Raw genomic sequence first — 23972 nt, 5'->3', positions numbered from 1 at the left:
TTACCTTTGGTCAGTCTTTATTCTGAACTTTTCTTGCTCATCATACATACTGGTGCTATTTCACCTTATTCCACACTACTTAGTAAAACTCTCATATCTTGCCGTTTTTGCCACTGACTTTTCTCAGTGCAGTACAGCAATATGTTGACGTGTTCCTATATATCTGATATCACCAATATTATTATTATCTTTTTATTTGTTTACTTTTTTTATCATTGAAACATGAATCCAGTGGAGTGCAAGTTCATGAAAGTTGGGAGAAGGGATTTGGCACCCCTTTTTATCACGACAGCGTTTGGATTGACTCTGTTGGATACGTTTGTGTGAAGCTGTCTTGTAGCTATAGCCGAGGTCTGTCCAAAAATGTTAGATTATAGGGTTGTAAGAAGAGAGAATTTTCAAGTTGTTGTTGTGGATGGCAGGAGAAGGATAAAGATGTGCCTGGGGTTTGATTGCAGTTTCATTCTCAAGGGAGTTATCTTGACAAGCAGTACTAAGGTGAGGGTGGTTTATGCTAGCTAATGCCGTGTCCTTTACTCCTTCCTTTTCCACCATGCCTCTCCTGTTTCCTGTTGTGTCCCAACCCCTTCTGACCTCTCTCTCCAGTTTCCCCTGTATATGACTGGTTGCGTCATGTGTGGGCACGTGTATGTGTGTGGTGTACTTCCATCAGGTGTGCTGGTGTGAGTTTTCCATGATGTCATGATGTACCCTAGCTAGAATCTCCACTGCTGTTACCTCCAGCTGTCTCAAATTTGGCACAACTTTCCTCAAACCTCCATATTCCATATTAACAGCATATTATTGTCTGACTGTTAATGTAGTGTGTTATATCTTATTGCCTTGACATCTACAGAATGTGGTAAACGTTTTTTGGCATGTCGGATAGAGCCAGGATTCTGGAGGCTTGAATGATGAGTGAATGGAAGCGTGGCCCATTGGATTGGGCAAACTTGGGTTGTCTGAATGTTGCTGCTCCTCACCCTGCCCTAGGGTGGGAAAGGAGTTGTGGATGATGATGATTTTATCATTGCTGTCATAATCACAGTCCAAGTCCCAATATGAAGAGTGTGGTATAGAATTTATTTTAAAAAATAAGTAAATAAAAGACAACTCAGCCTTGAAAATCCAGGCTCCACCTTGCAAGCAAAAACCTTTTTCACACAAAGGAGTGCAACCTTTATTATGTTTTTCACTGAACATATGTTTTTTTTATCCCTCGTCAGTTTCTTACCTTCTTTAGGATCTGTGCCACCTAGTACAATCAGTTCTGCAAAGTCGGACATGTTTTCATCCCAAGTGTTTTATGACCTTTTCCATTTTTGTGTGTGAAGTGTGGTTTGCCTTAAATCAGTTCTCCAAGCTATACAGTCTTTTTGTACCCAGAGATCTTCCTTTAAATCCACATCCCATGTTTCTTAGTGGTCCCCCATTGTTTAGCATTCACACTGCTAACCATGACACATCTTCCTCATTCTTCCTCCACATGTTTAATAACCTCAGATTACCCGCTTGCAGGATCTTACAATTATGTTAATACTGTTTTTTACCCATTTTTTTTTTTCTGTCATGCAGAATGAAACTTCGTAAGCGAACTATATATAGTTTACCATATCTTTCTTTCAAGACTTACCTGTATTTTTTCTTTACTTCTAGTATTGTTTTTAGTAATGTCAACTCAGCTTGTAACTGAATTGTTGATTATGGTTTGGGAGTGCGTGTTTCGTTATTGTAGGTGTTGATACGTGTGGTTAAAGGAGTTATGTTTGTTTTTATCCATGTTTTACAAATGTACTCATTCACACTCCTGAACAGTTCGGTAAGAGTCAAGGATAGAATACTGTGATGCTTCTGCAAATTTTATTTTTTAATATATACTAGAGTATATGTGAGAGAATTTGGCTCTCCTCCACATTGATGAATTGTGTTTGGTTCTATAATATGGATCAGATAAAGATAAAATGTGCTTATAACAATCATAGAAGTGCAGGATACACTTGAATATATGCTTGTGCTGAGAACTAAAATGGTGCCAGCTATCACAGACTCATTGTGCTGTATTTTATAACTAGCTGTGTGAGTATTGAGCATTATTGCTAGTGGGAATAATTGTAAATGTTTTATTAATATTTCCCTTGTGTTGAGATTAAACACAAATCTTAGTAAAGATTGGGGGAGGGTAGGTTCTAACTATAGGGGATTGGGGCTGAATTTGATATGGCACCATGTGGGTGGGACGACATAATTATGTTCTGTACTTGCTGTAATTATAGTTTTGTTATGGTTGGGGTTGGAGGGACTAGGAGTTAGTAGATGTGAGAGATTTGTGGTATTAAAGAATGCATAGTTGTAGTGATTATGTGAGCTGAATTACCATGCTACTGTTATTTAATACTGGTAGCAGTGTGGCTATGTTGTGGTGACGGGGGGTAGTGGTATGGAATTGATAGTTACAGGAGGCTTGGATGGGGTTGGTGTAGGGGATTGGGTCTGAGGTGCAGGTGAGGCATTAGAGTGGGTAAGGGATGTTGAGGTTACAATAGGAGAGGCTGAGCAGTATGTAGTGGAGGGCAAAGGCATTGAAATAGCAGGAACTGGAGCTTGCGTTGTGTGAGTGTTTACTGGGGAACATATGTGCTGGTTTACAGGGGAATGTAAAAGAGTCTGTTGTGATGTGGGAGGGGGAGTGCTGACTAAGGGAGGAGGGGTGCTGACTGTGGGAGGAGGGGTGCTGATTGTGGGGAAAGGAGTGGTGACTGTCAAAGGGGAGGTGCTGATTATGGGAGGGGGAGCATTAACTGTGGGAGGGGTAATGCTGACCGTTGAAAGGGGGGCACTGGTTGTGGGAGGGTGAGTGTTGACTGTAGAAGTTGCATTGACTGTTGGAGGAGGATTGCTGGTGGTGGAAGGAGACATGCTGACTGTGGTAGTTGGTGCATTTACTTTCTTGCTGCCCCCACCCACCCCACACTCTCTCTCCTCGTCCTGGTGGCACAACCGGCGGTGCTTGTGAACAAAGTAGTAACTGGGGAACTTTGAACCGCACGTCTTGCAGGGGAAGTACTGTACGTTGAGATCCAGAATCCTGAGACCGGGTGACAGTGATCCTCGGTTTCCGTAGGGCGATGTGTTTCCAGTCTTTGCTCCGTTGCTGTTGCTACTGCTTCCACACTCACCTGTGGGTACTTCTTGGGCCACCCCTGGTGTGATGGTCTCAGATGGACTGTCTGACTGTAGTGCTTTGAGTTTGTTCACCTCCACTGTGATGGGGTTGATGTGACGCCGCATGTGCTTCTGATATAAAGAAAAAATGGTTCAGTTTTAAGGTGCTATTTGTTTTGTAGTGTATCTGCCACCTACGGTTTATCAGTTACTTGGCTGGAAAATTATTGTAATTTTTGTCATCCATGTTTTGTTTCTTCATAGTCTAAGTAAGGAACACAGCCCCACCTGATAGCAGTAGTGACTCTTGAAGGTGTGGTTGCAGTATACACAGTGGTATGTCCGGCTGGACTGATTGTGTGGTAGTGGCTGTGGTGAGGCAGTGGATGTCCCTGTACCACCCTCCAGTGCACCACGCAAAGCCACTATTCCACTCTGGTCACCCTCACCCTCAGTCTCGTGAGGTCGGGAGTCATCACAGGAGTCGGTGTCATCAACATTTATCTCCGTTTCTGTCTCGGAGTCATCATGTGAGAGCAAGGGCTGTGGGAGACAAAATATTATGCTGTGGTTGTGAGCATTAGTGTATTTATATACTGATTAGGTTTATGCTGTCAGTAGGTAGTGGTTTCTGTTGAGGTTGTTGTGATCTGTGATGTTATACCATTTATTCTGCATGTGTTAGTATACTTAAAGATATTTTAAATCAATATTTTGCTGGTGGAAGATTGCCATGAGATTGATAAGGAGTTCAGGTGAATGAAAGCTGTATTCAGATTATCAGTGGGAGATAAACCACATCTGCATTCACATTTGCCTTGTATGCCCGGTTGACCACTCTCTCGAAGAACACGGGGCCATCACAAGTTGCCACGTCCAGAACAACCGCCCCAGTCCCTCCCACTCCCACCCCTCCCTGGTAGCTAAGGGAGCCATTTGGGGTGCTGGTGGCAGGGGTGGATGTGGCACGGTTGTGGTGGGGGTGATGGGGTAGGAAGGTGTTGTTGCAGTCATCACGAATGCTAGTGTCTACATCCATGAGTTCAGATTCACGGTGCAGTTCTGAGGACAAATGTATCAAATTAGCCCATTTGCTGTAGCTGGTAAACTTAGGTATTTTGTTCATCTGAGGGAAGTCTACCAGTGAGAGGCTTAAATAACTATCCTTAGTAATTAGTTGTCTGCCATAAGTGTACCTGAGACTTTAGTTTAGGCTAACATGAGACCATTTTAATTAGAGAGATTGAGTTACCTTGTGGAGGGTTAAGGGCTGGATGGACAAGAGGGCGAGGGCGTGTGGGTGTAGGACGGATAACAGTGGCTGCTGATGACACTGTAGGACTAGTGGGTTGTGTATGGTTGTTGTGTGGGGGCGGGACGAGCCTGGCCAATCCTCGCCACACGCTGAGGGCGGGTGGTATGTCCCCCACTCCCAGGCCTGCCCCGCCACCCCCACTGGCAGAGGTAAGCAGTGTCTGGCACAATGACACAACACTTGCCATCTGTAACACGTGCCCAGCCAGCAGTACCTGTAGGAAGGAAGCGTGTTAGGTTAGGTTTGGTCAGTTTTGTCAAATTGGGATGGGTCAAGTTACGTCTAGTCTTGTCAGGTCTTGATAGATCACTTTAAGTTGGATTAGGCTGAGATGAAAAGGGCCTGGACTGTGTTGGATTAGGCTGTGAGAGGAAAAGGGCCTGGACTGTGGTATCCTAGCATAGGGCTGTGACATTATTGGAGTATTTATTTTTATTTTTTGTAATAAGCAGGATGTTGATGGTTAAAGACATGTAGCAGTTGAGATGTTGAATGCGAGATGTACAGTACTTAGTGAAATAAGAGAAATGTAATTACATTAGAAAGTGAGGGATATGTGTAAATATAATGTTGAGGAAATTTTGATGGAGGGTGGATGTGGTGGAGGAGCGATTAGTGAAAGTGGTGTGAGGGAAAAGTGAAATTAGAGGTAAAAGATGAGTTTTAGAAGGTACCATAACTGGATGCCAGATGTTCTGGTGGAATATGGTGCCGTGATTGGTTATAATTCATAAGGGATGTTTGGAGTTTATGGCTTACATAATAGTGCGCAGGTGTGAGCGACTGGCCCCCTCATCGTAATGTCTGGACTGTGAGTTAGATGTGTAAAGGGAAATGTAGGATAGAGGAAGATGTTGAAGGAAGTTATATGATGCAATGAGGGAAGTTTGAAACATAGGTGCAAAGGAAGGTTTTTGACGGAGTGGCAGGTGTGTGAAGTAAACATGCGCCGATACCCACCTCATATAGCGTTGAGGGTGTGAGTGGCAGCCTTCCCGTATACATGTAAGTCAAAACAGCTGCAAACCCAGCTGATGGTACATGAGGTAGTAGCAGCCTCACATCCCCCCCAGCCACACGCACACCACTCCCTCCCTCGGCAGCCGCACCCCTCAGGTATGCGCTGTGAGAGGCCAGGACGGAGGAGTGTGCACGGAACAGTCTCCCTCCAGCCAGTACCCAGGTGTCGTAGTCCTCGTCATCATCCAGCAGGGGGCAGAGGGGCGGTGGGGGCCGGGTTGTGGTAGACAGGCTGCTTGTGCTTGTGTTCTCACTCATCTTGTTCCCCCCTCTTCTTGTGTTGGGTTTCCTTGCAGAGTTCAGACATATGGTTTGGATTTCAAGGTAGAGTCAAGATATTTCACTTCGAGTTTCTTTAGAGAGTTCAGATACATGCCTTGAGTTTCCTTGAAGAAACTCCTTTCAGTCAGAGGATGTATTTTTCTTTATTCTTTCTACCATATGGTTGGTTCATTTACCTTTGGGGATTACTTTTCTTAGTTGAGGAGTTTGATGGACATTGTTCCTATCTCTCTTCACCCCGAGAAGATTCCTGAAAGAAATCAGTTTAGTAGTAGCAAGAACGATATACGGAAGATGTCCTCAGGGTGAGATGATTAAGGAGGATTTGTACACTTTTTTTTTTTTTTTTTTTTTTTTACGATAATTAGCTGAAAATAGTTGTGGTGTCTAGAGCACAGTTCTACAGTACGTCTGACACTGGGCCAATTAAAGGTGATGATGATGATGATTATTGTTATTCAGATGTTCAATTTTTTGACGGTTTGGGTTCCCATTCATTCTTATATTTTAACATTCTCATTACGACTCTTTTCTGGAACAATGCATATCACAGTTAGAATCTTTCCTGTTCTTGTTTTTCATGTGATTGACCGTGTTCACATTAGGAATATTTGATGACTTGAGGAGAGAGAGCCTTTTCCAATGAGGGAGTTTTATGTGATCCTTTTTAACGGAACTTTTTGTGGGGGTGATTTTCTTTCGTATCATTTCGTTCTTTCATAATACAATTACTGGTATATTTACCTGTTTTAGAGCCACTTTTGCATTTAAAAATCCACTTGAAAAAAGGCGTTAAAAAAATCTAACAGTTGGACGTAAGAACTGTAGGTTGAAGTTAAGGGGAAAACAACTCGGGGGGGAAATGAGTTCCAAAGAGATGCAGTTCGGGGAATAAAAGCTTTCTGGTAGGCGGAAGTTCTGCAATATGGCAGCGTGACATGCCGGTCATGAGCGCTACCAGATGCCCGTGTAGCACAGGGAAAGGCATGGAGAGGTGGCACACTGGGTGCGACTTCGTCAGAATGCAACTTCGTCTGAGCATTTGCCGTAAAAGTATCTGTAAAATAATGCAAGGGAGGCAACATGCCTTCTTACCTGTGGGGAAGGTGGTTTAATTGTAATAGCAGGGTTATTGATAATTCTAACAGCTTTATTCTGTATTTTATGTTGTCTGCTCTGTGCTTTGGCTATCGTTTAGCTGTAGTTCATATTTTAAGTTGGGCTCGTCTTATGTTTTCCTCGTTAAGTTTCTTCGATAATTAATACATGGTAATCACTTGGTAAATCAGTAGCGTAAGTCGCTCATGTGAAGAGGTAAAGAAAAAACATGAATATTCCTATGTTCTTCCTGAAGTACGCGATTTTTTTTTTCGTCAGTAATTAGTTTCATGTAGCAGTCATCACTTTTTCTTCACTTTATCACACTCATTATTCACGATGAAGTACGAAAAAAAATCACAAGAGCTCATTTATGTAAACACTAACCACCTTTTTTAGAAGTCCTCGCACGAGCTAGTGACGTAAGAGCTGTTTGTTTTGTGTATAAAAATTTGAAAATGTAGTTGAAGACCTGTTAATTGCGTCAGTTTGATAAATATTAAAAAATACATTAATACGAAAAAATTATGAATGCAAGTAGAGAAATCTTGGTTGCATATCTGTAAAGGAACGAAAAGCAAGCTAAATGAATTAATCACTTGGTAAATTAGTAGGTACAGTGCGATAATGAATAGCCAGTCAGTGAGTCAGGAGGTCAGCAAGTGGGCAGCTTCCTTCTTGACGTTCCGCGAGCGACTGACAGCACCTTGGCCGACGCTTAACGAATAAATGTGGATGTTTTGGCGGGCAGGCGTGTGATTGGTCCAGCACCCGACCCGCCAGCCAATCACAGCTGAGTAAATACTAGCCTGGAGCTTTGGCGTTGAGAGGAAGAGGAAAGAGGGGAGGGAGGAGGTAAGAAAGTGGGGATGGGAAGGAAGAGTAAAGGGTAAGGGAGATGAGGGGAAAAAAGTTGAGGAAAGAAAGGGGTTGAGAAGTGGAGGAAAAAGAACTAGGAGGAAAAGGAAAGATGGGAGGGAGACGGTAAGAAAGTGGGAAGGTGAGTGAAGAAGAAATAGATTCAGGAAGGAAGACGGGAGAAAAGAAATAGGGAGGGGAGGAGGAAAGGGTGGTTGAGGAGATGTGAGAGGAAGTAAAGTGAGGAAGGGAGGGGAAAGAAGATATAGGTAAGGGGTGAGGGAGGAACCTGTGTGTGGAAAGTGGAGAGGAGGGTAGGGGAAAGGAAAGAAAAAAGAGTAAGTGATGAGGAATAAATGGGGGGGGGGGAAGAGAAGGGGAAAAAAGGTAAGAGACGAGAAAGAATTGAAGGAGGAAGGAAAGTTTGGGGATTATATACAAGGAAGCATTGAGGTAAGAAAGGAGAAAATAGAGATGTAGGCTGTCACATGAGGCTAAGTGTTTTAAGTAGGTGGGGTGGAGGGTGAAGGGGGATCGTTGAGGGGGTATTGCTGCTCTTAATCTACCTCCTTGCTCACCATACGTACCTCTAAAGACATAACTACATACATTACCCACTGTACCTACCTACTTACCTTTCCTTGTTTCTTCATGCCTGTCTGCCGAATTTCAGTCACGATTATTTTTGGGAAGTAACCTTTCTCAACCCCTCCCCTCCTTCCCAACCTCTCCTCCCCCTTCCCAACCTCTCCTCCCCCTTCCCTTCACCCTCCACCAGTCCTTCCCCTCCCTTCACCCTCCACCAATCCTTCCCTTCATTCTTCACCCTTCCGTCCCTTCACTCTCCATCTATCCCTTCCTTCACCCTTCACCCATCCTTCCTTTCACACTCCGCCCTTCTCTTCCTCTCATCTTCTTTCTCAATCCTCCTCTTCCTTATTTTTTTATCATTCTTTATCCTCTCTCTCTCTCTCTCTCTCTCTCTCTCTCTCTCTCTCCTCTCCTCTCCTCTCCTCTCCAGCTTTTCTGTGCACTTTTTTTTCCCTCACGTTCCCTTCCTTTTCCCCGTCCCTCCTCTTTCCGTTCCATCCATTTTCCTTTTCTTTTGTCTCTCCCCTTCTCCCGGTCCCCTATCTCCATTTCCCCCTTTTCCCTTTCATTTTCCCTCCCCATCACCGTCCCCTTGTCCTCCCTGAATTCCTTCCCGTCCCCTTCCTTGATATCTCCCTTCCTTCCTCCACTCCCTTCCTCCCCCCCATCGTCTTGCACCCCCAAAAACATGTTGACTGGTTGGTGTATTTTGTGAACCTTCTTCCCTCCTTTTCTATTTCCTTTCCCTTCCATTCCCATTTTTTCCGTCCTTCTACTTTCCCTTTCCTCCCTACATTTTCTCCCTTCATAGGAGATAAAAAGAGAGAGGGTGAGGAGGGGAGTAGGAAGAGAAGATTGGAGAAGAGGGAAGGAAAAAGAATAGGGTAGAATAAAAGAAAATGGGAGAACGGACGAGAGGGAAAAGGGAGATTGAGAGGGAGCGAATTAGAGAAAGGAAGAAAGAAGGGAAATAGGAGAGGGGAGGGAAGAGTTAGCAGGGAAAATGAGAGGGGGAGGGGAGAGCGAGGGGGGGGGGAATTTGAAAGATTGATAAGAGAAAGGCAAAGAAGTGTATGAAAGATATCCTGCTGAGAGAGAGAGAGAGAGCAACACATGTGAACAAGGCCCACCAGTGTTTTGAATGAATAAACACAATATTACTAATGGTGTTTGCTCTCCCTCCCTCCCCACATCCCACCCACCTCCATCCCTTCCCTTTCAGCCACAACTACCAACATTTCTGGCTCTTTCATAGCTGCAGTCCGTCTTAATTATTACCAGACCTGCTCTAACTACCAACATTTTTTCCCCATCCATTCCTTTCCCGGAGGCCTTGAAATATTTTGTTCCCCTCCAGCATAGAAAATACATTTCAGTGTGGTAGGTTTATGAAGACAGTATCTAACCCGGGAAGTCAAAAAGTCGCCCCTGATCTGAATAATCTTGAGTAAAAATATTGATCTCCGTGAAGGAAATAATTTTTAAGGATGCCGTGCTATTATCAGCCGAATAATATCCACAGAGTGAATCGGAATAAGTTATTATGTTGAGCTGTTTTGTTGGGGTTATTTAATGTTTCAAAATGTCACAGATGCCATCAGTTATCGTTTGGCAACATAAGGACCGACATTTTCACTAACCTAGCTGTCACATTACCTTTATTACCATATATGACACCACAACCACCATTACACCGCCACCACCATTACTACACTTAACCACCATCACCACCCTTAACCACCATCATCACCACTGCCAACATTACCACTATCGCTAACACTTTTGTAACCATCATTAAGAAGCGCGCGCGCACACGCACGCACGCACGCACACACACACACACACACACACACACACACACACACACACACGAGAGAGAGAGAGAGAGAGAGAGAGAGAGGCCTCCACTTAATCACTAACAAATGAAAAGCAAGTCCTCTCACCGCTTTGTTTGTGTTGCTGTGTTTGTGTACTCCTGTCTCGTGTGTGTGTGTGTGTGTGTGTGTGTGTGTGTGTGAGAGAGAGAGAGAGAGAGTGAGAGTAGAAGGCAGAGAAGAGGGATAGAAAAGCGTGTATCAGGAGCGATAGGGAGAATTGTGTTCATAAAAACGGTAAGATAAAAGTATTAAAGGAGAGAGAGAGAGAGAGAGAGAGGCTGTGTGTGTCTAGGCAGCATACGGGATGAGGTGCGGTGAGCGGGGCCTGGTAGCTGGGTGCTTAATTAACAGATTGCTTGCTTATACATTAATTACAGCCTCTCTTGCCCTAGCCTAGCCTGCCCTGCCTCACCGCTGCCCTCACTCTCATCCTGCCCACACCACAGGGGAGACAGGGTGGAAGGGTGGGGTGGAGATACAAAGAAGGAGACGGAGTGGGAGGGGAACAGACAGACACAGAGGGGGGAAAGGTGGATGAGGAGGGAAGCTAGGATGAAATAGTGGTGTGGAGATAGACAGACGGACAGTGAGGGGAATGAATGGAGGAGTTGTCGTAGAGAGGAAGGTTGCGGCTAGGAAAGGAGGGAAACTAGGGACAAGGCAGGGAGGAATTGGAGAGAGGGACGGAGGGAGAGAAAGGATAAGAAGAAGATATTAGGGAAGAACTCCTGGAGAGGGGGAAAGAGGGAGGGAGAGGGGGGAAAGAGGGAGGGAGAGGTATGGATAGGTAAGAGAGGGGGTGAGAAAAGAGCGAAGTTGAAAAGAGGTTCCAAAGAGGGGGGGGGAGGGGGAAGGAGGTTTGAAGTAGGTATACCACTGAAGGAAGAGGAAGAGGAGGTGGACAACGAAGTTGGGAGGAGAGAATTGATGATAGGTAATAATCGAAGACGCCAAAAATAAAAAATAGGTCAGTTAAATAGTACAATAATAAGGACGAGATGATGATCCGATGACAGAACTGTTCTTTTGTATCCCTTTAAATGATCATATCTTTTTTATCCGTCCCAGCCGTCTTCCTCTTTCTTCCTTTCAGCCCTCTTCACCTTATCAGTTCCTCTCCTCTCCAGTTCTTTTCCTCTTCCTCCTCCTTTTTCGATTCTGCCTCGTAACTTCTCCTTCCCTTCATATTTCTTTGCTCGTTACACTTCTTCAGTTATAATTCTTCCCATCCTCTTCTCCCCCCTAAAACTCCATTAATTCACACTCTTTAGTTCTTCTTTAATTCTTCTCATCCTTTCCATCTCTTATGTCATTTCCTTATCGTTCCTCCTCTTCCTCTCCCCGTTTTATTTTCTTGCAGTCTTCCTCTGATCTCGTCCTCTCCCTTTCTTTCCTCCTCTTCCATTCCATTTCGTTCTCTCCCTCCCTCGGTTCTAATCCTTCTCTTCCTCTTCCTTCTTCGGGCCTCTCAATAATTAGTTAATACAGAGCCAGTCGTTAATGAAGGGCAAATATTGGCTGGCCCGTGTTTCTTGTGCCAGAGAGAGAGAGAGAGAGAGAGGTTATATGAAACTGTGTGTATGTGAGAGAGAGAGAGAGAGAATTTCCATCCTCCCTATCAACCCGACCATTTTACATTACGTTCTAGCTTCCAACAGACGATTTATTCTCTGCCAAGGAGTGACGTCATCGGGGTAAAGGATAGGGATGCCACACTGATGATTCTTTAAGTTTTTGTCTTTAGTGTGTGAAAAAGTTGTGACAATACCAGTGAGTGGGTTCTCTCTCTCTTTAAATCTGTATCTGTCAATATATCAGTGTATTCTATCGTATTATTTACTTCATAACACAATTTTTTTTTCTCTCTCTCTCTCTCTCTCTCTCTCTCTCTCTCTCACACACACACACACACACACACACACACACACACACACACACACACACACACACACACACACACACACACAGTGTAGGTAGGCGTGTAGTGTTTGACTGGTTTAATTACCGCTATTAAGGCCTTACTAATTGATCAAGTGCCTCTTAATAATGCACAGGCGGCTCGGGGCGGGTGAGAGAGAGAGAGAGAGATGCAGGGGAGTACGGTAGATAGATGCTGTAGATAAATTGAGAGGGGGATAAAGTTAAGTGAAAATGAGGGTCCAAGACGTAGGATGAGGGGAAGGATGAGAGAGAGGTTTACTCAGGCCTCCAGCAACTTTCCTCAACTCTCCCTTCCTCTTCAATTTTTATCTACATCTGCCTGTGTGTGTGTGTGTGTGTGTGTTTGCGCTCACTTTTGCCTATGTACCTCACTTTCATGTGCGTGTGAAAAGTTTTGTGTACACCAGTGTTTGCATGTGTTCTTGTGTGTGCCAGAATGTGTTTGTGTGTGTGCTTGTACTAGTGCTGTTGGTTGTGCTTCTTTTTGTGTGTACCAGTGAATGTACATGTGTTGTCTGTACCAATATACCTGCGTGTGCGTGTGTGGTTGAGCGTGGGAGCACTTAGCAGTCACACGCACACACAACATACCGCAGTCAGGTGGTGAGCACTTAAGTGGTGTTGGGTAGGTGGGGATGTAGATGTGGGTGTGGGAGAGGGAAGGTGGTGTGCGTATAGATGGGTGTAAGTGGGTGTGGGGGAGGGAAGAAGGTGGGCGTGTAGATGGGTGTAAGTGGGTGTGGGGAAGGGAACAAGATGGACGTGTAGATGGATGTAAATGGGTGGGGGGGAGGGAAAGTGGGCGTAGGTGGATGTTGGTGGGCGTGCAGATGGATGAAGGTGGATGTGGGGGCGGGATAGGTAGGTCAGTGGGTGAGAGTATATCAGTAAGGAAATAAGGATGAGGTAGGTGTGTGGGACAGGGTGTAGGTAGCTGTAGGGAAAGGTGAGGTAAATGGGTGCATGGGGAGGGGGAGAGAGGTTGGTAAAGTAGTAGTCTTTTATGGGGACAATTTTTTTCTTTTCCATATACCGTATCATCTCTTCCCTATCGATTTATTACGCATTTTAAACCTTAATACTCTCATGTGTGTCATCCAAAAGTGCACGAGTTCGATAACAGTCTGTAGCAGGGAACATGGTTTGAGTAATTGAATTTTGTTGCATTAGACTTCCATAAGACTCACCAACTTGCCATAGAAGCACCCCCCCCCCCCCCGTGCTGAATGAACTCGCTCTGGTATATATTCAGTAAGGACAGAAGGTATTAGTGCTGAGACGGTGGCATTGGAAGTGTGTGGCGAGTAGATGGACAAATAGGCCTAAGAAAACGGTATGTAAAGCCTATGCCTAGAGTTGGAGACAAAAAAGTGAAATGTGCAGAATAAGTAGGTGAAGAATAGGTGTTTATGGAATCAAAAACAAACGAAATTACGATTTTATATCCACCAGTATTAACAAACAACAAACGGCGTATGAAGTAACTAGTTTCACCAGTAGTTGTAGGTACAGGGAGGCATATTTGAGAGAGAGAGAGAGAGGTGGGAAGGGGGAAAAGGGAGAAGGAAGAGAAACGAGGAATGAATGGGTGAAAGAAGGGAAGGAATAAAGACAGATGTAGGAGAGAGAGGAGGGGGGGCTGGAGGAATCTCTCTCTCTCTCTCTCTCTCTCTCTCTCTCTCTCTCTCTCTCTCTCCTTTAATAATTCATGATCACTTCGATGATTAAAATTGCTTTGGCTTTAAATTAATGAAAGAAAGGAACTGAAGAGGTAAGGGGTGGAGAGAGAGAGAGGCAAGAATGACATTAAAATTCTCTCTCTCTCTCTCTCTCTCTCTCTCTCTCTCTCTCTCGTAACAGTGAAAGCAAGTGGGAATATGATAGTGGTAGTTATGTAAGACCTAGTTGTGGTAGGTTCTAGTGAAGTAGTTGAAGGTATTAATGGTAGTTGTGGTAGGTAGTGTAAGGCTCGTTGTTTTTGATGATGGTAGTTGTGGTTGGTAATGGAAAGATTATGGTCACTGATGGAGGTAGTTGTGGTTGGTATAGTAAAGATTGTGGTTAGTGATGGTGATAGTTGTGGTCGGTAATTAAAGGTAGTCTTTATGATTGATAGTAGGTTACTTTTGCTAGTAGTAATCGTAGTAGTAGTAGTAGTAGGTGTAGGTGTAAGGAGTGAGGATGAAGGGGTAAGGTAGGGGGTTAAATGGTGAGAGGGGGCTGGTTTGAGGGAGGGAGCGAGCGAGAAAGGAGAGGAGAAAGGTAAAAATAAAGAACGAAGACTTGAAAGGAGAGAGAGAGAGAGAGAAAGCCGAGCCTGGGTGTGGGGGTAGAGGGGGGGGGAAGGGAGGAGGAGGGGGGAGCTAGAGAGAGAGAGAGAGAAGCGGCATGTTGACAGAAGCATTTGGCGGATGAATACCGTGAGAGACGTGTGTTTGCTCACCCTCTCCACCACTCCACATAACACAGATTACTCCCTGAAATATGCATGCTAAAACCCCCCACCCCACTCCACACCCCTCTCCTCTTCCTACTGACTCCTACTCACTCCTGCTGCTGTTGCAACTGTTATTACCTACATGTATTTCTCTCTCTCTTCATGTTCCTTTGCTTCACCCCTTCCCTCACTGCCTTTTCTATTCTTTTCAGTGTTCCCCTGTCTTCCTCTACTGTTATCCTTCCTTTCCTCGTGGTGTCACCATTTTTCAGTCCCATGTCTTCCACGGTGCCAGTCCCGCCTTTCCTTACGATCTCCACATATTCATACATGATAGCATCATCTCCATGCTCCCTCGATGACAGACTCCAACTCACAAACTCACCATCCATTCACACTTCTCACCGTGCCTTCCGAAATTCTTTCCACACTTCTACCCGTGCGTGAAAGACTGGTTAGGAGCGAGTGACCTGCAACAGAGAGTGATATTCTTCGTCCTTCTCAATCACCTGCAGTTCAGAACCCGTGAAACACGTCTTGAACGTGTACAGTGGAACTGACCTCCCGTGTCTCTCGTGTGCAGATCAGTCGCTAAAGTACATAGGTAGCGTACCGATACCCATTCCCTTGCCTAACCACGTCATCGCACCTTAGCTGTTTTTACCCCACTCTTCCCCTCGCGATCCTCTTGAGCCTCCCGTTAACGCTCTTAACATATAGACTTGTTTCATTTGAACATATCAGTTGTTAGCCAGACTAAGCCACCGAAGTTAGACACTGCTTTCTAAAGGAATTGTGAAGTCAGGATTTCTCTGAGTGAAGTTATCAGGTGTGGCACTGAATTAAGTAACCTGCACCAGTTGTATCCACAGCTGCGGTGTGTATGTGTGTGTGACAAATATACAGGATGTTATTCATATATATATATATATATATATATATATATATATATATATATATATATATATATATATATATATAATGTTAATATAGTTTTCTTATATATATATATATATATATATATATATATATTAATGTTAATATAGTTTTCTGTCGTGGGTGAAGTGTGTGTAAATGTGTTAGTAGTGTAGGCCATTGAAGCAGGCATGCAGCCTCCCTGCAGGGGTCTCTCTCCCTCATCAGTAAACCGATCAAGCGGTGCGGGACATGTGTGCCTAATAATCTTAAGCTCAGTCAATACGGCGCCCAGCCCAAACCTGCACTGCTCAGGCCCAACCCCACCCCATCCCACCCCCTACCAAACCGAAACCCACCTCACTCCACTACATCCCATCCCATCTTCCTCTCTTCTCGCACCGGACCAAATCCACCCTACGCTGTCTAGCCTCTCACTGAACCTACCCTAACTTTCCTTGCCCAGCCCCTACCCTGCCTTGTATAGCCTTGCAATGCTTTACCCCATCCCGTCCCGTCCCGTCCCACCCCACCCATCCCTGGCTCTTCGCTACCCTACATACATCACACAGCTCCACTCAACCAACTTTTTTTTGGTGCTTCCTCGTTTGATTTTTTTTTTTTTTGTGCTTCCTCGTTTGATTTTTTTTTTTTTTTTTTTTACTATACTGCTTTTTCCTTGATCTAAATTTTCACACGATTTTTGTTTTTCCGAATAATCTTCAGTTTTCGTTTGTCATGACTCTCTCTCTCTCTCTCTCTCTCTCTCCCTCCGTGGTGGTGCATATATTGAGAAGGGTAAATACACTGAAGGATTTGTGTGTATGCCAATGTTTATGCTAATTTGTTTATATGATAACAAGACGCCCTGTGTGCATTCACTGTCTTTTGATATTTTGGGTGGGTTTATTTTTGCGGTTTTTCATATTTACTACCGTTACAATGCATATGTTCATATTTTTTTTTCGCTATTCTCGATTTTTTTTTCCCGTTTTCGCGACCTCTGATAATTTTAAGTTCGTCATATTTTTCGTTTAGGGTGTTCATATTATATCCTGTCGGTTTCCCTTATTTACGGTATTAACTCCCTCTCCCTAATTGGGGTATGTCCCACTTGACCTTAAATCTTTCGTCACTTTTTTTTTTTTTTCCCCAAATACCATGCTGTCATTTTTTTTCCCCTCTAGAACTGCGTGACTTTTGTGTTTGCTCGAATTTTGCCTTTTTTCATGTTCGTATGGATCATGGAAATGGCGGGAAGAGAGTGGTACGCTGGTTCTCACGCATTCCCCCACCCTGTCTCTAACATTACCATATCCTCTAGCCCTTTCAAAACTGCTACATTTCAGCTGTAGAATAACAGCGCTAAAATTGGCTCACAAAACGCCCATTACGGCCCATTAGGAAATCCACTTTGCTCCATTTACGTCAGGAATTCACCAGAAGTTAATGGGCTGTGAGGAGTGCATTAAAACGGCACGAAAATAAGGAGAGCCGTTTTGTGAGCTATCGGGCGCTTCTAGCAACTTCGACGCGCGCGGGCTGGCTACTTAGCGGTCCTCCCTCTTATTTTGGTCGAGTGGTTTTCGCTCGCTGTTGATTGACGCGTTTGCCATACTCACCCGACCCATGACTCGCTTGGGGGATTTTTGATCACTAAAAATTCTTCTCATTCACGCAACTTTTAGGTACAGTTGTCGACCTTTTTTTTTTTTTTTTTTTTTTTTTTTTTTTTTTTCATAACTTGCGTGGTCATTATTCACTTCACATAATTCGTCTTCGTTTTCTTATAACTCGGTTTTCATGTGTAGTTTGTCAGTAATCCTTTACGTGCTTTCCTTTCAGACATACGAAACGACAGCCGGAGACAAGGGCCCTTATATGTCAGGAATGTTACAAAATATTACAGCTTTTCATATGACATAGCAATTGGGAGGGGGGGGGGACTGGTAACTCAATTTTATAGGTAAAATTTTAAATTTAGAATGTAGATTTTTCTGTATTCTGCTTGTGATAGCTTCATTCAGCTTTCTCTCTCTCTCTCTCTCTCTCTCTCTCTCTCTCTCTCTCTCTCTCTCTCTCTCCATGATGTCTGCAAACGATTTAATGACGCCTAGGGAAGCCATTCAGTATTCTTGGAGTTAATGAAGGCAATTCCTCCGAAGCTGAATATAATCGTTTGGAAAAAGAACAAACCAGCAACGAATGTGGCACGTAACAAGGATAATAACTGTACCATAGTGTGATGTTTGCCCAAATAGCATAGCTAAGGGTATATTTGAGCCATTAAAGGGCTTGCTTCTATCCTTCTGACCATGTTAAAAGAGTGAAAGTGGTGGTGGCCGAGTGTTATGGAAGTGGAGTGTTGATCTAGTGGTCACCAAGTTCAGTTCCCAGCTGGCGCTGAAATTTGAAGATTTGATTTTGACAGTGGTATGAGGTGCCCAATGGTGGCATATATGGGTTAGTGGGTTCTTTATTTAAATGTAGACTGGTGTACATAGTCACCTTAAAACAAGATTCATATGAAATCATTACTTATACACATTCACCACAATTTCCCCCTTTCCGCAGATGCGCACACACACACACACACACACACACACACACACACACACACACACACACACCATACTCACTATCACACTCACCTTCCTCAACTCACCACCTCACTCACACCTGTCACTTACCACCACACCCTTACCCACACACCCTCTCACCCATCACCACACACACATACACACACACACACACACACACCTTTCCAACCCTGTACACTCACCACCACTCTAACCTGCACCTTTCACACAGCCTCCTTCCCACTCATGATCCACATCACCATTTACACACTTGCGCTCTCTCTCTCTCTCTCTCTCTCTCTCTCTCTCTCTCTCTCTCTCTCTACCTTACACACCCACCACAACACTGTTGCACACACTTTCTTACTTCCTCACTCACTCACTGGTGTGCACTTTACAGCCACTTCTAATGGATTTTATTGATTGATTTGCCCTTTTTACTGTGAAACTGTGAGTGCTTTCTTTTGGGCATTCTTTAATTAGGGACACCATGGTATGCATTTGAGGTGGTAATAGTGATTTCTATGGATTCCTACGTTTGTCAGTAGTATTAGTGTTGGTATTCCACGTACTGTCTTTTGTGAACTTTTAACAGGTAGCGTCTCCATGATCATTATCATTGCTGTATCATCGTCGTACTCATATCATTTATTCATTCATTCATCATCTAATCCAGTGTTGCCCCATGATGGGCATAGGAGTCCGGGGCTATGCAAGTTGGTCCTGACACTAGATGAGTGACCCTGAGTGGCATTATGTGAGCAACAGACCCCAACCATCCCTTGGATGTAATCCTGCACAGGCACTATCCAATTGGAGTACCTTAATTGTTCACTAAGCCAACAGGCACCATAATTTGGTTATATGGTTACCACCCAGTGTGGCAAATGGTTTCCTGTTGTACAGGAAACCATTTGGCATGTCACTCAGTGTAGAGGTAGACAGAACAAACTCTATCATCAAAGTTGTTGTCATTGTCTCCTGTGTTCAATAATAACCATGATTTACAACACTGGGTGGTAACCATATAACCAAACCATACGTGCTCCCTACGTCGTACAAGTGGGTTGGTTGAGGGTTGGTGCCCCTCCCTGTAAAACAACTAACTCAGTGTCAAATGGCCACCCTTTACGGGATTATGGTGTCTGGCAATAGATAGATAGATAGATGATAAGGGTAGCATCATGGTGCAGTACTTGTAATATGGCCACCATCGCACTGTTTTGACTAGGCAAAATTAATTTCATAATTATCCTAGCCTTTAGGTCTTTTAGCTTTCTTGGAACACGATTCAGATGAGAACAGAACCCAGGTACAATCATAATACTGCAAAACCAGTACTGATCATGTCATTTATTTTCTATAGGGGGAAAAAAATTAATATAAATAATAATTGGAGGATGAAGAGGCAGTTTTGTTTCAGTAGAGAAGTGGTTTTGGTAGTGGTTGTGAGGTGTGTCCATTGTTGTAGCAGAGGTTGTTTGTGGTGCAGGAAGATCATAATGGTTAGTAGTTGTGGTTTATTTTCCCCCAGTCAGTAACTGGCTGTCTTCCCCTCCTCAGGTAGGAGAGATTTGGATTGTTGTGGTGGGCAGGTTATGGTGGCAATTGTAGCTTAATGCAGCTCAAGATTGAGTTACAGAGTTCTCTGGACTGACTAGCATAGCCCAGAGCTGCTACACTTCTGATAAAATTGGACATTAAAGGATTGGGTGATGAATGGATGTCTTTTTTCATCATTGTAGTGCATTTGCCCTAACCTGACTGAAGATCCCTAACCTCTTTCAGCTCAGCTGATATTCAAGTGTATTCAGATTTGAGTAGTAACCAAGGAGACTGATTCCTACCTAAGAACTATTGTGTATTGAATTTCATGCAGCCACTTACTACCGAGTATTTAAGTTGTGGGAGTGACCCTGTTCCATCAGGTGAAAACAGACCAAGTATAAACACCACATTTTTCTCCCACAGGTAAGGGCGGTCCCCATGAGTGCCTGATGTGCAAAGCGCGGCTGGAGCACTATGGTCAGTCCCGGCCAGTGATGGCAGGGCAGGCCAGCCAGTATGGCCTCACCGAGGCCCTGCTGCCACCCAACCCACGTGTCTGTAACGGCTGTCGATGCAGGGCCGTCCGCAGAAGAGTCACACAGTGAGTACTGTACTGTGCTTGACCTTAGTAGGTAGAATCTCATCAATGGAATTGCTTTTAACAAACAGTGTAAGTTGCTTACTTCTGGGTTGATGAAGGGGATTCACATTAGATTTTTGTGTTCAGAGAGTTAAAAATAACAAATGTACTTTTCTGCTATGGATGCGATTTTTATGTGCAGTATACTCTCAATCATCTCTCAGTGCAATATCCGGCCCAACGTAATACGTGACACAGCTATCTTGGCTCTATTAAAGCCATATCCAGCACCAAAGTGAGACGTAACCGATGGTCTAGTGCAATATCCAGCATTGAGGCATCTCAACCAGCTCGTAAGTGCTAGGTATTACGTGACACAGCTATCTTGGCTCTATTAAAGCCATATCCAGCACCAAAGTGAGACGTAACCGATGGTCTAGTGCAATATCCAGCATTGAGGCATCTCAACCAGCTCGTAAGTGCTAGCTAACCCTCACCAGGGGAAATCCCGAAACTCGGGAGCCATTGAAAATGCCTCCTGTGCGCCAGCCAATCAGAATCTTGTGGGTGAGGCTTATCCAGTGTGCCAAGAATACCGCAGCACTCATTCTCACCCGTTGATGTCGTAGAGTCAAAATGTGCCAGTTCATTCTCTGCTCATCTGACTGTGGTTGCAAAACCCTGGTGCTCTGTCCAACTCTGTGGCATGTATGTTCAATTGTACTGTCTTGTAGGCCTGTCATTGCTCATGTCCTAGTGCTCTAATATGATTGTTAAACTACCCTTGTGCTGTATTGTGTACTGTACTGTTTAGAATGTGCAAAGTCCCCAGTGCTGTTTCTCCCCATTGATGCCAACATTTGGTGAGTACATGCAATAGTACACTTATGTACAGTACTGTATTACTGTACTGTATTGTTTTTTTGCTTAGTTTTCATCGTTTACTAATGGTAAAGTTTTTAGGATAGAGGGTCAAGACGGATAGAGTCACAATATCTGGCTCAAAGCTAAATGTTGAGCTGGATGTGCAGTATCTGGTGTTTCTTGCTATTCATCGTTGGGCATGGCTGAATTACAATGAGTAATTGAGAGTTTACTGCATTTAGACTGACAACAGACAGTTCTGTTTACCTTCTGAGAAAACCCAGCAACCTGATGATTAATACTGGCATAACTGTTAGATGTCTTAGGCTGGATGAGGGCATGCACAGAGAGCTATAATTTGAATGCAGGAGGTGCCCAGAGGTTTGTCCATCACCTCAAATCTGCCAGGACCCTCCAAAGCCCTCAGATGGATAGTAAAAAATTAGCTGTTACCATTTTTACCTGTAGCCATTGGTAAAAAAGGTAACTATAACCATTGGTAGATGGTGGCAACCATCATCCACCCACATGATGTAAAGCTGCCTGCTTCTTCCTTCACCTTTATCATTCAGTTTCTGTCTGCCATTCTCTTTTCCTACTTATTCATATCCATCTTGTCACTCTTTGTTACTCTTCTTTCCAGTTTAGGTAGCTCAGTACTAAGTGACAAGTCTGATAGTTTCCTGTAACCCAGGATACAAAAAAGCTGAATGGTAACAAAATAACCAGATCACGGTGTGCAATGGAGCCTGTTATGGTGCCCCAGTTAACTGGGTGGAGATGCAAAAGCAGCATCCCCCAGGAGCCAGATCTCCACACATTTCCCTGCACCTTCCTGTGGTGAGGTGCTGTCAGTGACAAGGAAACAAATAGCTTGCCTGTGGTTGACGGGTTTGCGCAGCCGAACAGATGGGTTGATGAGTAACAGCAACTTATAGCCATTGAAGCTCAAAATACATACTTGAATACAATTGTTCACACTTCCACCTGATTGTGGTTGTTTGCATCTTATCCCAGCTATTCCTGTATTCCAGTTGGTATTGTCTGTCTGTCTCAGTTTGTACTATTCCCTGTCTAATCTGGTATTGCCTGTCCTTCAGATGCCCCGTCCCGACCTGCTCAACCCCAAAGTGGCGTGTGAAGCGGCTGCGGCCCCTCCCACCTCAGTGGACGGACCTGCCAGCCGACATCAAGGAGCCCATTATCAGAGAGTTCCGTAAGTCACACATGAACTTGTACAAACCTACACACAAAAGTTTAATGCATGCACATATTAAGAAAATAATTTAACCACCACAGAATTGTTAAGTGAGATCATATTAACCTGCTTAATAGAAAATTAAAACTGACACATTAAAGGCAGCATACAGAAACTAAAACACACACACACACACACACACGAATTTTAACAAACTTTCACACAATTATCCACTTACACAGTACTATTCATAAAACAATATAATGTGATAAATACATGGGCATAATAGAAGCCACCCACTTCAGGGCTGCATGTAACATATTCCATCCAGGATTATTCTGCAGCTGTAGGCCAACTTAAGGTTAGCAACAGTTGTAGTCACCCTTGAAAGGAATGTCCCCATTCCTGGTCTACACCCTGCCCCCCATGGGCCCAGATGAACCCATAGTTTTACTGTAGTTACATTAACACCCCCCACTTTTTTTTTTTTTTTTGGGGGGGGGGGATATCCCTTTAAATATATGGTACAGTCCCAGTGAACCGAGAAGCTTGGGGAATTTACCTTCCCGGTTACCGATTTTTCCTGGGTATCTGTATGCATATCATTGCAGTAGATACCACCGTATCCAGGCCCGCACTAACATTTTTTCATTAGAGTAACCTAAAACACACCCCACTGATGTAACACACTTGGTTGCAGTGTCTTGCGATAGTGCTAAATGCACGCGTTGTCTTTTGTTAAATATTATTTCATTACACAGTTCTTTATTCGTCTAACACAAGGACAAACTAAAGTAATAAATCATGAGCATTTATTGGTAAATACTGTAGATGATTTGGAAAGAGTTGTTCTACAGTAATCATGACTTCCTTGCTCACAGATGTGTATACATGCTGTGGCACACCCATTTATTCCTCACTTGACTGCCGTCACTCCACCCCTCACTCGCCACTCATCTATTTTACAGATAATACAATAAATACGAAGGAATTGCAAGCACAGTAATCTTGTCAAATAAATGCTTCATTTCTGTCAGTTAGAGTTTATATTTTCTGCCAATGCAAATGCGCTCTAAGATGACATCATCTTAAAACATTTAATGACAGTGCAAATGTATTCTAAGATTACATCATCTTAGAACACATTTGATGACTGCAAATGGGTTCTAAAATGACACAATCTTAGAACATTTGTTGACAATGCTAATGCATTCTGTGATAACCATCTTAGAGCAGAACACATCTGATGACAGTGCAAATGTGTTCTAAAATGATATACACTCACACCTCGATTTAAGGGATTTCGGATTTAAGGGACTCCATGTTCTACCTGACAAACGGACAAGACCTTTAAAAAATGATACAAAATGTCCAGGTTATATACATTAATGTGTCTATACAGTACCCTTAAAATAATATAATCATACAAATAAATGAAACTTCTTTCCTTGCATTCTCTTCTGTCTTCCTTTCCTTCATTCTTTCCTTGTCCTTCTGCCTACAGGTAACTTTACACTCCCTCTTCTGTCTTTCTTTCCTTCATTCTTTCCTCTTCCTTCAGCCTGTGGGTGACTCTACACTGAGTGACAAGCCAAATGGTTTCCTGTACACCAGGAAACCATTTACTACGCTGGGTGGTAACCATATAACCAAATTTTGGCGCCTGGTGGTTTGGTGGGTAATTATTGTGCTCCAGTCGGATTGAGC

The 23972-nt window shown here is 43.7% G+C and overlaps 2 protein-coding genes across 2 annotated transcripts in view; one reads left to right on the top strand and one right to left on the bottom strand.

Moving 5' to 3' along the window:
- Positions 1 to 23972, top strand: part of LOC145410752 (uncharacterized) — a 137145-nt gene that overhangs the window by 90031 nt on the left and 23142 nt on the right. Inside the window, exons 14-15 of the mRNA XM_080280855.1 lie at positions 20047 to 20224; positions 22168 to 22283. Coding sequence (XP_080136981.1) covers positions 20047 to 20224; positions 22168 to 22283 — 294 coding nt within the window. The remainder of the gene's footprint in view (positions 1 to 20046; positions 20225 to 22167; positions 22284 to 23972) is intronic.
- LOC145410741 (uncharacterized) lies at positions 1878 to 5755 on the bottom strand. The gene is made up of 6 exons (XM_080280846.1): positions 5438 to 5755; positions 4415 to 4691; positions 3974 to 4224; positions 3451 to 3705; positions 2821 to 3294; positions 1878 to 1934 (listed from the first exon to the last, which is right to left on the bottom strand). The coding sequence occupies exons 1-6, from the start codon at positions 5753 to 5755 to the stop codon at positions 1878 to 1880; spliced, it is 1632 nt and encodes a 543-aa protein (XP_080136972.1).

Source organism: Coenobita brevimanus, chromosome 86 (assembly GCF_032717465.1).
Source record: "Coenobita brevimanus isolate Jiangsu-jjx chromosome 86, ASM3271746v2, whole genome shotgun sequence".
NCBI classification, from domain to species: domain Eukaryota; kingdom Metazoa; phylum Arthropoda; class Malacostraca; order Decapoda; family Coenobitidae; genus Coenobita; species Coenobita brevimanus.
Note: the sequence above shows the minus strand (reverse complement) of the source record. Positions and strands in the feature narration are given on the sequence as shown.